The 14,287-nt window shown below is 42.4% G+C and overlaps 1 protein-coding gene across 3 annotated transcripts in view; it reads right to left on the bottom strand.

Annotated features, from left to right (window-relative positions):
- Positions 1–14,287, bottom strand: part of LOC139539710 (protein strawberry notch homolog 2-like) — a 110,087-nt gene that overhangs the window by 38,456 nt on the left and 57,344 nt on the right. Inside the window, exon 1 of one of the 3 annotated variants that reach the window (XM_071342905.1) lies at positions 2,548–3,205. The exons of the other annotated variants lie outside the window; for them this stretch is intronic. Within the exon in view, the coding sequence (XP_071199006.1) occupies positions 2,548–2,610 (63 nt within the window). The 5' untranslated portion in view covers positions 2,611–3,205. Of the gene's footprint in view, positions 1–2,547; positions 3,206–14,287 lie in introns of those variants that run through there. 3 annotated transcript variants of the gene reach the window in all.

Here is a 14,287-nt window from a genome sequence, read left to right on the forward strand (position 1 = left end):
ATAATTCAGATAATGCATGTCATAACAAAAATACCCAGTGCTTCATGCCCAGCGCTCTCCTCACCTGCAAAATTTCAGTCGCATGTTGCACCCTACTTGTCTGTCCAATGCATGTACATAGCTTGCCTGCTCCATAGCTTGCCCGCTCCATAGCAAGCTGCTCTATCCATTGGTGAAGTAATTTAATGTTGAGTTAAATGTCAAAATAAAATTAATTCAGAGGTTTAAAAAGGAACAGAAAGGAACGATAAACAGTTGTTTGGTTCAAACCGGTTCAGAACTTTATTTTGCTGGTTGGAACAGTGGAATGGAATGCAAAATAATGTGTGGTTCTGTTCAGAACGAAACAATTGGAAAATAATTTTGCTTCCAACCCCTGGTTTTAATCAAAATTACAATGACATATATCTTTTAATGGCAGTTTATCTTTTGATTTGGAATGGAATTGGCTGAAGAAAAAAAAGCCCCCTCTAAAATCCCACCCCACACACTGGCACTCCAACACCAGAAGCCCATGAACTCAGTTAACCTTCCGGTCTCCCAGTTCCAGTAAAACATGCCTTGCTGCCAATCCGGGCCTAAAATAGTGCTGACTCCCTTGTATCTGCAGTGGACATGACAAGACGACAAGAGACGAGACAGACAGGACGACAGGATGACAAGAGACGAGACAGAGACAGAGAGAGACAGAGAGAGACAGAGACAGCGAGAGACAGAGAGAGACAGAGACAGAGACAGGACGACAGGATGACAAGAGACAGAGACAGAGAGAGATGCCCGGAATGTAAAATGTAAATGCAATGTAAAATAACGTTATTTACCGGTTCCCAGAGAGAGAGAGAGAGAGAGAAAGAGAGAGAGAGAGAGAGAGAGAGAGAGAGAGAGAGAGAGAGAGAGAGAGAGAGAGAGAGAGAGAGAGAGAGAGAGAGAGAGAGAGAGAGAGAAAGAGAGAGAGAGAAAGAGAGAGAGAGAAAGAGAGAGAGAGAAAGAGAGACAGACAGAGAGAGAGAGAAAGAGAGAGAGAGAAAGAGAGACAGAGAGAGAGAGAGAGAGAAAGAGAGACAGAGAGAGAGAAAGAGAGAGACAGCGAGAGACAGAGAGAGAGAGAGAGAGAGAGAGAGAGAGAGAGAGAGAGAGAGAGAAAGAGAGACAGAGAGAGAGAGAGACAGAGAGAGAGAGAGACAGAGAGAGAGAGAGAGAGAGAGAGAGAGAGAGAGAGAGAGAGAGAGAGAGAGAGAGAGAGAGAGACAGAGAGAGAGAGAGAGATTACTGTTATTACTGTTAGTCCCACCATTTATTTATATATAAATATATATATATTTTGTGTATATATATACATATATATTTTATTTAAATTTTTCGATATGTATACTTTGACAATGTAAGTAATAATAACTTGCCATGTCAATAAAGTCAATTGAATTGAATTGAGAGAGAGAGAAAGAGAGAGAGACAGAGAGAGAGAGAAAGAGAGAAAGAGAGAAAGAGAGAGAGACAGACAGAGTGAGAAAGACACACCACCTCTGGACCGGGAAAGTATTACAGTGGACTACTCTACACTCACTTGTTGGAAAAAATACCGTCTGTCTGCGTACATTGGACGTCAATGAAAGAGCATGACACAGACCACTGCATGACGCACGGATTCAACTGTAAAAATGGGCATTGTGATGAAAACACTGAATTTGTTGATAATATCAACCTTGCAGCCAAATCATGTGATTAGCTGAATGAACATAAATCGTATACATTCCAGATTAATTTAGAACAAAAAACATTCAGAGAATGTATGACTGTGTTCTGTCCTGTATACTTGGAATAGAGAGATGAGGAGAGAGCATGGCACTTCTGCTGTATGTATGGTGGTCATGCGCAGCTATCAGGTTCTAGGACTTACTGGAAGGCTGTGGTCCAGACAGCGTTTATCGTGATTGGCAGACACCAACAGGGACGAGCAGCATAGGAAGCCCAATGTGAAACAGAACAAACTCCAAAACCACCAATATGCTTGATATAATATTCATTCAATAATCATCTATTTATTTATAATAGCATATTGAATATAACGCAGTCCAATGTCTAAGAGTGAAGAAGAGAATGTGCAGCAGATTTTTTGTTGTTGACATGAACATGTAATTAGTAGTTATTGATAGAGCAGTAGCCTAGCCTATACATGTCTGAACTTAACCCAACTTTAACTAATTCTACCTAGGTCAGAGGAGGCCATAATGCAAGCTAGGCAGAAGAGGTGAGGCCTAGGTGTACTGACGATTTCTATTCTACCAAGGAGGTGTAAGGAGAAGGAAGAATATTAAATAATAACCCATTCCAGAAAGCAAACAAATAAATAACCAAATCAGTCCACCAGATAACACCTAACCTACTTATTCTCCATTACCTACGCGACAGTTTCAAACAAACACATCGGTAAAAAAAGAAAAGAAATGAAAACAGCCACCCCGCAAACATCTATAAATTATTGTTCACCCCAGACACAGAGCTCCTGCTTTACACACTTCAACATAAATAACTGATGACAAACCTTACCTTGGGAAGAGGTCGTCCCAACTGTGAATAGAGTTTAGTCCAAAGCGGCAGAATAGAAGCCATGAGTCCAAAAGCTTTGGGCGGAAAGACCACACACCCCTAATTCACCTTTCCCTTACAACAACAGATCGTTCCATGTGCTGGAGCTGTGGAAACACCTCACAGCTGTAATGTTTCCCAATAGCAGACGGCCCTACCAGCTCCTCAGAACACCAACACACACATTTGGACAACGCAGACTACAGGTAAGCTCTGGGCAGAAAACACTGCCCTAAAACACACACATTTCCTGCTACGGCTGGACTGACAGGTATTTGCATAGAGGTTTAGTCATATTGATTGTAGTCTAGTTCCTCAATGCTCTAAGGTGCTGGGGAGAGAGCAAAGGGGAGGGGAGCAGAAGGAGGAGGAGCTTTCAGGAAATGATGCTTTTGTTGGTAAGTGACTAGAGTTACTGGCAGTCAAGCTCATTTTACTGTACATGGTGTAACTCAACCGCATTTGTAGTGTAAACAGTGCTGCGTGCTGGGTCCTCTTTAGCGGCTCTAGAGCCGCTGCTTACGGCTGTGTTTAATGGTGTGGGATCAGTATTTAATGATTATTATATTTCGAGGTTGGTTGGTAGACTTATTTTCAGACGCTGACTTTTGTCTGCCTGACAGATTATGCTCCATTTCAAGGCTGCTACTGCTGCTGCTTGAAGTGGAAATGATCTGGACTTCTAATGGTTGAGTTTTGCTGAGCTGAGATGTCAAACTAATTAAAGAGCTAATGGAATGGGCAGTCACTGATCAGTGTTGTGCTACAGTAGACGGAGAGGTCATTCCAAGCTGTCAAAGCACCTGTTTCACACTGACAGTATATGTAGCTACATGGTTCAGAAATACTGGGAAAAGTTTTGATATCTTATCCGCAAAGACACAGACAACGAGCGAGTCTATCTAATATATAAGTCACCATAACGTACACCATAGGCCTATCTGTGATACAAACTGAAAAATGACAGGATCTATATGCTATCAATATGCTATCAGGATCTATATGCTATCAAAAAAAATGTGTATACGGTAAAGAAACAGCTGATGTCTTCTCCACATCTGAACCCATCCCGAGTCCTGCACAGATGCACTACGGACACCGACACAATCCATCATAACTGACATCTCTGCTTATGGAAAACAAGGCTGTGATCAATAAAACACCTGGGGGAAAAACACCTGGGGGAAAGGCTACTGATAAATGAGAATGATAAGACAGAGATGAAAGAAATCAGCTAGTACTAAAAAGATAGTGCCTTCAGAAAGTATTCACACCGCTTTACTTTTTTCACATTTTGTTCTGTTACAGCCTGAATTTAAAATTGATTAAATGGAGATTTTGCATAACTAGCTTACACACAATACCCAATAATGTCAAAGTGGAATTTTGCTTTTAGAAATTTAGACAAATTAATAAAACGTTTAAATGTTTTGAGTCAATAATTATTCAACCCCTTTGTTATAGCAAGCCTAAATAAGTTCATAAGTTACATTGACTCATTCTGTGTTCAATAGTAGTGGTAAACATGATTTTTGAATGACCACCCCATCTCTGTACCCCCCACACACACACACACAGATAATTGTAAGGTCCCTCAACAGAGTAGCACATTTTAAACACCGATTCAACCACAAAGACCAGGGAAGTTTTCCAAAGCCTCGCAAAAAAGGGTACCAATTGATAGATGTGTAAAAATGTTTAAAGCAGATGCTGAATATCTCTTTGATCATGGTAGTTAATCATTAGGCTTTGTTGGTATAAATACACCCAGTCATGACGAAGATACAGGCGTCCTTCCAAACTAAGTTACCGGATAAGAAGGACAATGCTTCTGGATTTCACTAAGAGGCTGATGGTGATTTTATAAAACAGTTACTGAGTTTAATGCTTGTGATATGAGAGAACTGAGAATGGATCATCTACATTGTAGTTACTCCACAATACTAACCTAAATAACAGAGTGAAAAGAAGGAAGCTTGTACAGAATAAAAATACTCAAAAACATACATCCTGTTTGTAACAAGGCACCTGTTCAGTCTGCTTGTCAACAGACACTGGGAGACGAATTCACCTTTCAGTAGGACAATAACCTAAAAATACAAGTGGTCTAGCAATAATCAACAACTAACTAGACAGAGCTTGAAAAATAATAATAATATAAAAAAAAAAGGAAAATATTATACAATCCAAGTTTGCAAAACAAATAGAGACTTACTCCAAAAGACTTACAGCTGTAATTGCTGCCAAACATGTTTCTAACATGTATTGGGGTTGAACACTTATCTAATCAATATATTGGTGTCACGGTCATCGTTGCATTAAGAAGTGGACCAAAGCGCAGCGTGGTAAGTGTTCATGATTTTTATTAAACTGAACACTAGAACAAAAAAACAGTGAATAAACGAAACCGAAACAGTCCTGTCAGGTGCAGAAAACACTAAACAGAAAATAACTACCCACAAAACACAGGTGGGAAAAGGCTACCTAAGTATGGTTCCCAATCAGAGACAACGATAGACAGTTGTCCCTGATTGAGAACCACACCCGGCCAAAACAAAGAAATACAAAACCTAGAAAAATGAACATAGAATGCCCACCCAAATCACACCCTGACCAAACCAAAATAGAGACATAAAAGCTCTCTACGGTCAGGAAGTGACAGTACACCCCCCAAAGGTGCGTACTCCGGCCGCAAAACCTGAACCTATAGGGGAGGGTCTGGGTGGGCATTTCTCCGCGGTGGCGGCTCTGGTGCGGGACGTAGACCCCGCTCCACCTCTGGCACCGCCTCTGGCACCGCCGACCCCTGACTGGGCACCCTCGTTGGGGGCGCCGGGCTGGAGGCCGTCTGTCTCTGGAGGCTCCGGGCTGCAGGCCGTCTGTCTCTGGAGGCTCCGGGCTGGAGGCCGTCTGTCTCTGGAGGCTCCGGGCTGGAGGCCGTCTGTCTCTGGAGGCTCCGGGCTGGAGGCCGTCTGTCTCTGGAGGCTCCGGGCTGGAGGCCGTCTGTCTCTGGAGGCTCCGGGCTGGAGGCCGTCTGTCTCTGGAGGCTCCGGGCTGGAGGCCGTCTGTCTCTGGAGGCTCCGTGCTGGAGGCCGTCTGTCTCTGGAGGCTCCGGGCTGGGCGCAGGCACAGGACTCACCAGGCTGGGGAGACATACAGGAGGCCTCTTCCTTGGCCGAGGCACCGGATACACTGGGCCGTGGAGGCGCACTGGTGGTCTCGAGCGCAGAGCTGGCACCACCCGTTCTGGCTGTATGCCCACTTCCACCCGGCAAATGCGGGACGCTGGCACCGAGCACACCGGCCTGTGAATGCTTGGCCGAGACACAGTGCGCATCACCCCATAGCACGGGGCCTGACCAGTCACATGCTCGCCACGGTAAGCACGGGGAGTTGGGCCAGGATCTCCTCCCACGTCCATGATCCCTTGCCATTTAAAATGTCCTCCCATGTCCAGTCCTCCTTCTTATCACGCTGCTTGGTCCTTTGGTGGTGGGTAGTTCTGTCACGGTCATCGTTGCATGAAGAAGTGGACCAAAGTGTTCATGATTTTTATTAAACTGAACACTCGAACAAAAAAACTAAGTGAATAAACGAAACTGAAACAGTCCTGTCAGGTGCAGAAAACACTAAACAGAAAGTAACTACCCACAAAACACAGGTGGGAAAAGGCTACCTAAGTATGGTTCCCAATCAGAGACAACGATATACAGCTGTACCTGATTGAGAACCACACCCGGCCAAAACAAAGAAATACAAAACCTAGGAAAATGAACATAGAATGCCCACCCAAATCACACCCTGACCAAACCAAAATAGAGACATAAAAGCTCTCTACGGTCAGAAAGTGACAATTGGGGTTTTATTTTTCCATAATTTGTAATAAATGTTAGAATTTTTCTACCAATTTGACAGAGTATTTTGAGCAGATCATTGACCGAAAATGACAAATCAATTTTAATCCCACTTTAACACAAAATGTGGAAAAAAGGCAAGGCGTGTGAATACTTTCTGAAGGCACTGTAGCTCCTGATTTCCTTTAAGAAATTATGAATGTGAAACAATCACATATTTCACAATCCCATCTTCCTTCCTGGCAGAGGGATGGTGCAGGGCCACTGCCCTCTGCAAACAGGAACAGAGATGAGGCACCGTGTTGCCCCCCTCCACTGGGCTAGTCTGGTCCAAAATGGAGACCGACAGACTGAGTGGCGCCTCTGGGTGGTGTCATGAGGGAGATTGTGGGAATCCTCAGGCCTGTAACGGTCACTGAGCTATTGGGACATCAGCAAGGATGAGTCACTGATAGGCTGCCTCTTTCAAGCCGGCAGTGTCATCTCACCCCTCTGTGTCAAACCCAGGACAATAGAGTAACTGTGGCGGCAGGGGCTGCTGCTGCTGTTGTTGAAAAAAATATATATATCTGTTGCTGAGACAGAACCAAAGAGTGTTAAACATTTAAAAGCAACATCAAAAGCACAAAATGTTGCTTTCCCACAAATTGCGAGGCTAGCTGTATGCCACCAATTGGAGGACTACCTGTAGCAATCAATTTGTTACAATAACTTCCTGGTATAGAAGTAATAATAAAAAGGTATTGAACTTGTATAGATAGCTCTTTTCATTACAGAAAATTATCTCAAGGCGCATAAAAAGCAAAACAAACATTTAAATTGAGATGGTAGAGATAGAGATTTTATGTCTCCATTTGGCTTTTGATGAAAGGCTGGAAGTTGAGGCAGTTTGGTTTGGAAAGGCAGTGTAGCTTCAGCAGAGTAGGCATCGATGGTACAGCCAGAGAGAAACAAAGACAGTCTGACAAACAAGCCCGGAGCGCTTCATTAGTGCACCACATCTCCTTCTCCGACGGTCAGTTCCTCCACATGACCCGCTCCTCTGTAGATACTGGTTCTCCATTGCCAAACATGTAGCACCCACCTGGGTGATGCCCCAGCTGCTGAAAAGCGCACGAAAATCCACCACATCTTGGCAGTGATTAAGAACAGTCCCTGAGCCTCTTTGCCATCTCTAGACACAGCATGCAGTACTTGCAATTCGTCCCGACACATGAAACAAAGCCGGGGCTGCATTATTTGAATCCAAAACAGCCAGCTACCTAGTGATAAGCCAAAAATATACTTTTCATCCCAATTATGCTACTTTTTTTTAAAAGCAACAAAAAAAAACCATAAAAAATATAAAATATACAACATTTACAGAGCTCTCAGCATAGGTAACCTCACAGTGCCATGGCAACCACTGAACTTAGTTGGCCATCCAACAGGCAATTTGTGACGTGAATTAGAGAAGAAAGAAAACTGTCTTTGCAAAACAAGTACGGTATAAAACCTGCATTTCAGAACTTCTGGACTTAACTATTAAACTAACAGGGCCATTTCTGTAGGGCTTTCTACTGCAACAAAAAACAAGCAGAGACAATAAAACAAGCCATTTAGCTTGATTCAGTTAGAATAAACAAAGCACAAGGGGGAAGCTTTAACTTGGTACAGAACCCGAGGGTGTTAAGTCAATGGACATTATCCAGACACTTTCTTTTGCAATTCAGGGCTTCAGAACAATTGAACATGGCCTTTAAAGCCTTTAGTTTTCTATCTCCTTGGAGAATGTGGCAGCTTACGGTATGGTTGCCGTCTTGCAAGCACCGACCATAGCAATTTTTTGGCATTTGTCTTTTTTTTCCTATGGTATTTCTCATTTGTTTCTTATCTATATTATTACTATTATTATTATTGCATTGTTGGGAAAGAGCACACAAGTAAGCATTACACTATACTGTTTTACACCTGCTGTATCCTGTGTACGTGACAAATATGGGAGAAAAAAAAAACTTTAACAGGAGGGGGTGGGAGGCAGAACGGGTCTGTTCAAACATACAGATTTGTGATCAAACAAAGACAGCCGGACACTTCATGGGACAATCAGGAAGTAGGAAAGAGCATGTGCACTGTGTGTGTGTGTGTGTGTGTGTGTGTGTGTGTGTGTGTGTGTGTGTGTGTGTGTGTGTGTGTGTGTGTGTGTGTGTGTGTGTGTCAGAGTGTACTCAGCATTGAATGTGTGTGGATATACTCCTCACTCTAACTGTGGCTTACTGGTGAGAGTGGTTAGAAAAAGTGCTCTCCTATGATTCTTCTTCCAGTAAGCAGGGCAGCATTTCTCTTATTTTCCCTGAATCATGTTACACAGCACAGCGAATCAGATGACCTGTGTGGAGAGACAGAGCTCGTGACCCAGATCCTCAGTGTGTGCATGCTGCACGCACATTGCCATGCAAGCCTTCTGTGGCTACATTTCTAAATGCGGTGACAACATGCTAGCATAAAGCCACAGAAACTACTCTCTCTAGCAAGAATGCTAGCCATGGGTTTAGAGTGCATTCGGAAAGTATTCAGACCCCTTGACCTTTCCACGTTACAGCCTTATTCTAAAATAGACATTTTTGTAAATGTATTAACAATAAAACACATATGAATATTACTTAAGTATTCAGACCCTTTACTCAGTACCTTGTTGAAGTACCTTTGGCAGCGATTACAGCCTCGACTCTTCTTGGGTATGAATCTACAATCTTGGCACACCTATATTTGGGGAGTTTCTCCCATTCTTCTCTGCAGATCCTCTCAAGCTGTCAGGTTAGATGGGGAGCGTTGCTGCACAGCTATCTTTAGGCCTCTCCAGAGGTGTTTGATTGGGTTCAAGTCCAAGCTCTGTTTGGGCCACTCAAGGACATTCAGACACTAGTTCCGAACTCACTCCTGCATTGTCTTGGCTGTGTGCTTAGGGTCATTGTCCCATTGGAAGGTGAACCTTTGCCTCAGTCTGATGTTTTGAGCGCTCTGGAGCAGGTTTTAAATCAAGGAATCTCTCTGTACTTTGCTCCGTTACGTTTCCCTCAATCCAGACTAGTCTCCTAATCCCTGCCGCTGATAAATATCCCCACAGCATGATGCTGCCACCACCATGCTTCACCGTAGGGATGGTTCCAGGTTTCCTCCAGACTTGACGCTTGGCATTCAGGCCAAAGAGTTCAATCTTGGTTTCATCAGACCAGAGAATCTTGTTTCTCATGGTCTGAGAGTCCTTTAGGTGCCTTTTGGCAAACTCCAAACGGGCTGTCATGTGCCTTTTACTGAGGAGTGGCTTCCTTCTGGCCACTCTACCATAAAGGCCTGATTGGTGGAGTGCTGCAGAGATGGTTGTCCTTCTGGAAGGTTCTTCCATCTCCACAGAGGAACTCTGTTCTTGGGGACCTTCAATGCAGCAGACATTTTTTCGTACCTTTTTCCAGATCTGTGCCTTGACACAATCCTGTCTCGGAGCTCTACGGCCAATTCCTTCGACATCATGCCTTGGCTTTTCTCTAACATGCACCGTCAACTGTGGGACGTTAAATAGACAGGTGTGTGCCTTTCCAAATCATGTCCAATCAATTGAATTTACCACAGGTTGACTCCAATCAAGTTGTAAGAACATCTCAAGGATGATCGGGGACGGCATGTAGCCTTAGTGGTTAGAGCGTTGGGCCAGTAACCGAAAGGTTGCTGGATCGAATACCCGAGCTGACGAGGTAAAAATCTGTCGCTCTGCCCCTGAACAAGGCAGTTAACCCACTGTTCCCCGGTAGGCCGTCATTGTAAATAAGAATTTGTTCTTAACTGACTTGCCTTGTTAAATAAAAAACATTTTTAAATCAATGGAAACAGGAGCTCAATTTCTAGTCCCATAGCAAAGGGTCTGAATACTTATGTCAATAAGGTATTTTTTACATTATTAATAGATTTGCAAGCATTTAAAAAAAACTATTCTTGCTTTGTCATTATAGGGTACTGTGTGTAGATTGAGGAGTAAAACATATATATTTTTAAAATACATTTTAGAATAAGGCTGTAAGATAACAAAATAAGGTAACAAAATGTGGAAAAAGGGAAGGGGTCTGAATATTTTCCAAATGCACTGTACATGCATTCTGATTTAAGGTGAACACGCATGTGAGCGAGCATGAATAGACAGAGAGAGAGAGAGAGAGCCATAAGCTAAATTCACATCCCCACCCACTGAGTGCAGCACCGTTTGACCGGTCTGAAATGTGAAAAGGTCAAGCCTTTCCACAACAAGCTCCTTCTACTGAGCCTGGGTGCACCTCCCATCCTGAGCACACGGAGGCCCATGGCACTTCACACACACCGCACGCAAGCATACACACTCCCATTTCATCTGCCTTGACGAAGCCAATCAGTTTCTGCCTGAGTAACAGAAGGGGACTCCTCTCACATTTTATTCTGGCAGCACTCAGGGCAGCAGATGTTAGGAGAACAACAATAACTACACTCAAGAGCACAATGGACATGTGGATAGATAGATATAGTAGTATAGCTTTCATGTAGATAGATAGTAGCATAGCCTTCATGTGGATAGATAGTAGTATAGCCATCATGTGGATAGATAGTAGTATGGCCTTCATTTGGACGGATAGATAGATAGCAGTAGTACAGCCTTCATGTGGATAGATAGATAGTGGTCCAGCCTTCGTGTGGACGGATAGTGGTATAGCCTTCATGTGGAGAGAGATAGTAGTAAAGCCTTCATGTGGACGGATAGATAGTAGTATAGCTTTGATGTGGATAGATAGTTGTAGAAAAGCTTTGATGTGGATAGATAGATAGTAGCAGTATAGCCTTCATGCGGAGAGATAGATAGTAGTCCAGCCTTCATGTGGACAGATAGATAGTAGTATAGCCTTCATGTGGAGAGAGATAGTAGTAAAGCCTTCATGTGGACGGATAGATAGTAGTATAGCTTTGATGTGGATAGATAGTTGTAGAAAACCTTTGATGTGGATAGATAGATAGTAGCAGTATAGCCTTCATGCGGAGAGATAGATAGTAGTCCAGCCTTCACATGGAGAGATAAAGTAGTATAGCCTTCACATGGAGAGATAAAGTAGTATAGCCTTCACATGGAGAGATAAAGTAGTATAGCCTTCACATGGAGAGATAAAGTAGTATAGCCTTCACATGGAGAGATAAAGTAGTATAGCCTTCACATGGAGAGATAAAGTAGTATAGCCTTCACGTGGAGAGATAAAGTAGTATAGCCTTCACATGGAGAGATAAAGTAGTATAGCCTTCACATGGAGAGATAAAGTAGTATAGCCTTCACATGGAGAGATAAAGTAGTATAGCCTTCATGTGGAGAGATAAAGTAGTATAGCCTTCACGTGGAGAGATAAAGTAGTATAGCCTTCACATGGAGATAGATAGTAGTATAGCCTTCATGTGGAGATAGATAGTAGTATAGCCTTCATGTGGAGATAGATAGTAGTATAGCCTTCATGTGGAGATAGATAGTAGTATAGCCTTCATGTGGAGATAGATAGTAGTATAGCCTTCATGTGGAGATAGATAGTAGTATAGCCTTCACATGGAGAGATAAAGTAGTATAGCCTTCACATGGAGAGATAAAGTAGTATAGCCTTCATGTGGAGAGAGATAGTAGTATAGCCTTCATGTGGAGATAGATAGTAGTATAGCCTTCATGTGGAGATAGATAGTAGTATAGCCTTCATGTGGAGATAGATAGTAGTATAGCCTTCATGTGGAAATAGATAGTAGTATAGCCTTCACATGGAGAGATAAAGTAGTATAGCCTTCATGTGGAGATAGATAGTAGTATAGCCTTCATGTGGAGATAGATAGTAGTATAGCCTTCATGTGGAGATAGATAGTAGTATAGCCTTCATGTGGAGATAGATAGTAGTATAGCCTTCACATGGAGAGATAAAGTAGTATAGCCTTCACATGGAGAGATAAAGTAGTATAGCCTTCATGTGGAGAGATAAAGTAGTATAGCCTTCACATGGAGAGATAAAGTAGTATAGCCTTCATGTGGAGAGATAAAGTAGTATAGCCTTCATGTGGAGAGATAAAGTAGTATAGCCTTCATGTGGAGAGATAGTAATATAGCCTTCATGTGTATAGATTTTAGTAATATAGCCTTCATGTGGATAGATAGTAGTAGTATAGCCTTCATGTGGATATATAGATAGATAGTAGTATAGCCTTCATGTGGATAGATAGTAGCAGTATAGCCTTCATGTGGAGAGATAGATAGTAGTATGGCCTTCATGTAGATATATAGTAGTAGTATAGCCTTCATGTGGATAGTAGTAGTATAGCCTTCATGTGGAGACAGATAGTAGTAGTATAGCCTTCATGTGGATAGGCAGTAGTAGTACAGTCTTCATGTGGACAGGCACACGTAGTATAGTCTTCATGTGGAGAGATAGTGGAGAGACAGTAGTATAGCCTTCATGTGGAGAGAGGGTGGTATAGCCTTCATGTGGAGAGACAGTAATATAGCCTTCATGTGGAGAGATAGTAGTGTAGCCATCATGTTGATAGATAGTAGCAGTATAGCCTCCACGTGGAGAGATAGATAGTAGTATAGCCTTCATGTGGATAGATAGAAAGTAGTAGTAAAGCCTTCATGTGGAGACATAGATAGTAGTAGTATAGCCTTCATGTGGAGAGATAGAAAGTAGTAGTAAAGCCTTCATGTGGAGACATAGATAGTAGTAGTATAGCCTTCATGTGGATAGATATAAGTATAGCCTTCATGTGGATAGATAGTAGTTGTATAGCCTTCATGTGGATAGATAGTAGTAGTATTGCCTTCATGTGGAGAGATAGACAGTAGTAGTATAGCCTTCATGTGGAGAGATAGTAGTAGTATAGCCTTCATGTGGACAGATAGTAGTAGTATAGCCTTCATGTGGACAGATAGTAGTATAGCCTTCATGTGGACAGATAGTAGTATAGCCTTCATGTGGAGAGATAGTCCAGCCTTCATGAGTATAGATTTTTGTAATATAGCCTTCATGTGGATAGATAGTAGTAGTATAGCCTTCATGTGGATAGATAGATAGATAGTAGTATAGCCTTCATGTGGAGAGATAGATAGTAGTATAACCTTCATGTGGAGAGCTAGATAGTAGTATAGCCTTCATGTGGAGAGATAGTAGTAGTATAGCCTTCATGTGGATAGATAGATAGATAGTAGTATAGCCTTCATGTGGAGAGATAGTAGTAGTATAGCCTTCATGTGGACAGATAGTAGTAGTATAGCCTTCATGTGGACAGATAGTAGTATAGCCTTCATGTGGAGAGATAGTCCAGCCTTCATGAGTATAGATTTTTGTAATATAGCCTTCATGTGGATAGATAGTAGTAGTATAGCCTTCATGTGGATAGATAGATAGTAGTAGTATAGCCTTCATGTGGATAGATAGATAGATAGTAGTATAGCCTTCATGTGGAGAGATAGATAGTAGTATAACCTTCATGTGGAGAGCTAGATAGTAGTATAACCTTCATGTGGAGAGCTCGATAGTAGTATAGTCTTCATGTGGAGAGACAGTAGTATAGCCTTCATGTGGAGAGATAGTAGTGTAGCCATCATGTTGATAGATAGTAGCAGTATAGCCTCCACGTGGAGAGATAGATAGTAATATAGCCTTCATGTGGATAGATAGAAAGTAGCAGTATAGCCTTCATGTGGAGAGATAGATAGTAGTAGTATAGCCTTCACGTGGATAGATATAAGTATAGCCTTCATGTGGAGAGATAGATAGTAGTATAACCTTCATGTGGAGAGCTAGATAGTAGTATAACCTTCATGTGGAGAG

This window comes from Salvelinus alpinus, chromosome 15 (genome assembly GCF_045679555.1).
Source record: "Salvelinus alpinus chromosome 15, SLU_Salpinus.1, whole genome shotgun sequence".
In the NCBI taxonomy this organism is placed as follows: domain Eukaryota; kingdom Metazoa; phylum Chordata; class Actinopteri; order Salmoniformes; family Salmonidae; genus Salvelinus; species Salvelinus alpinus.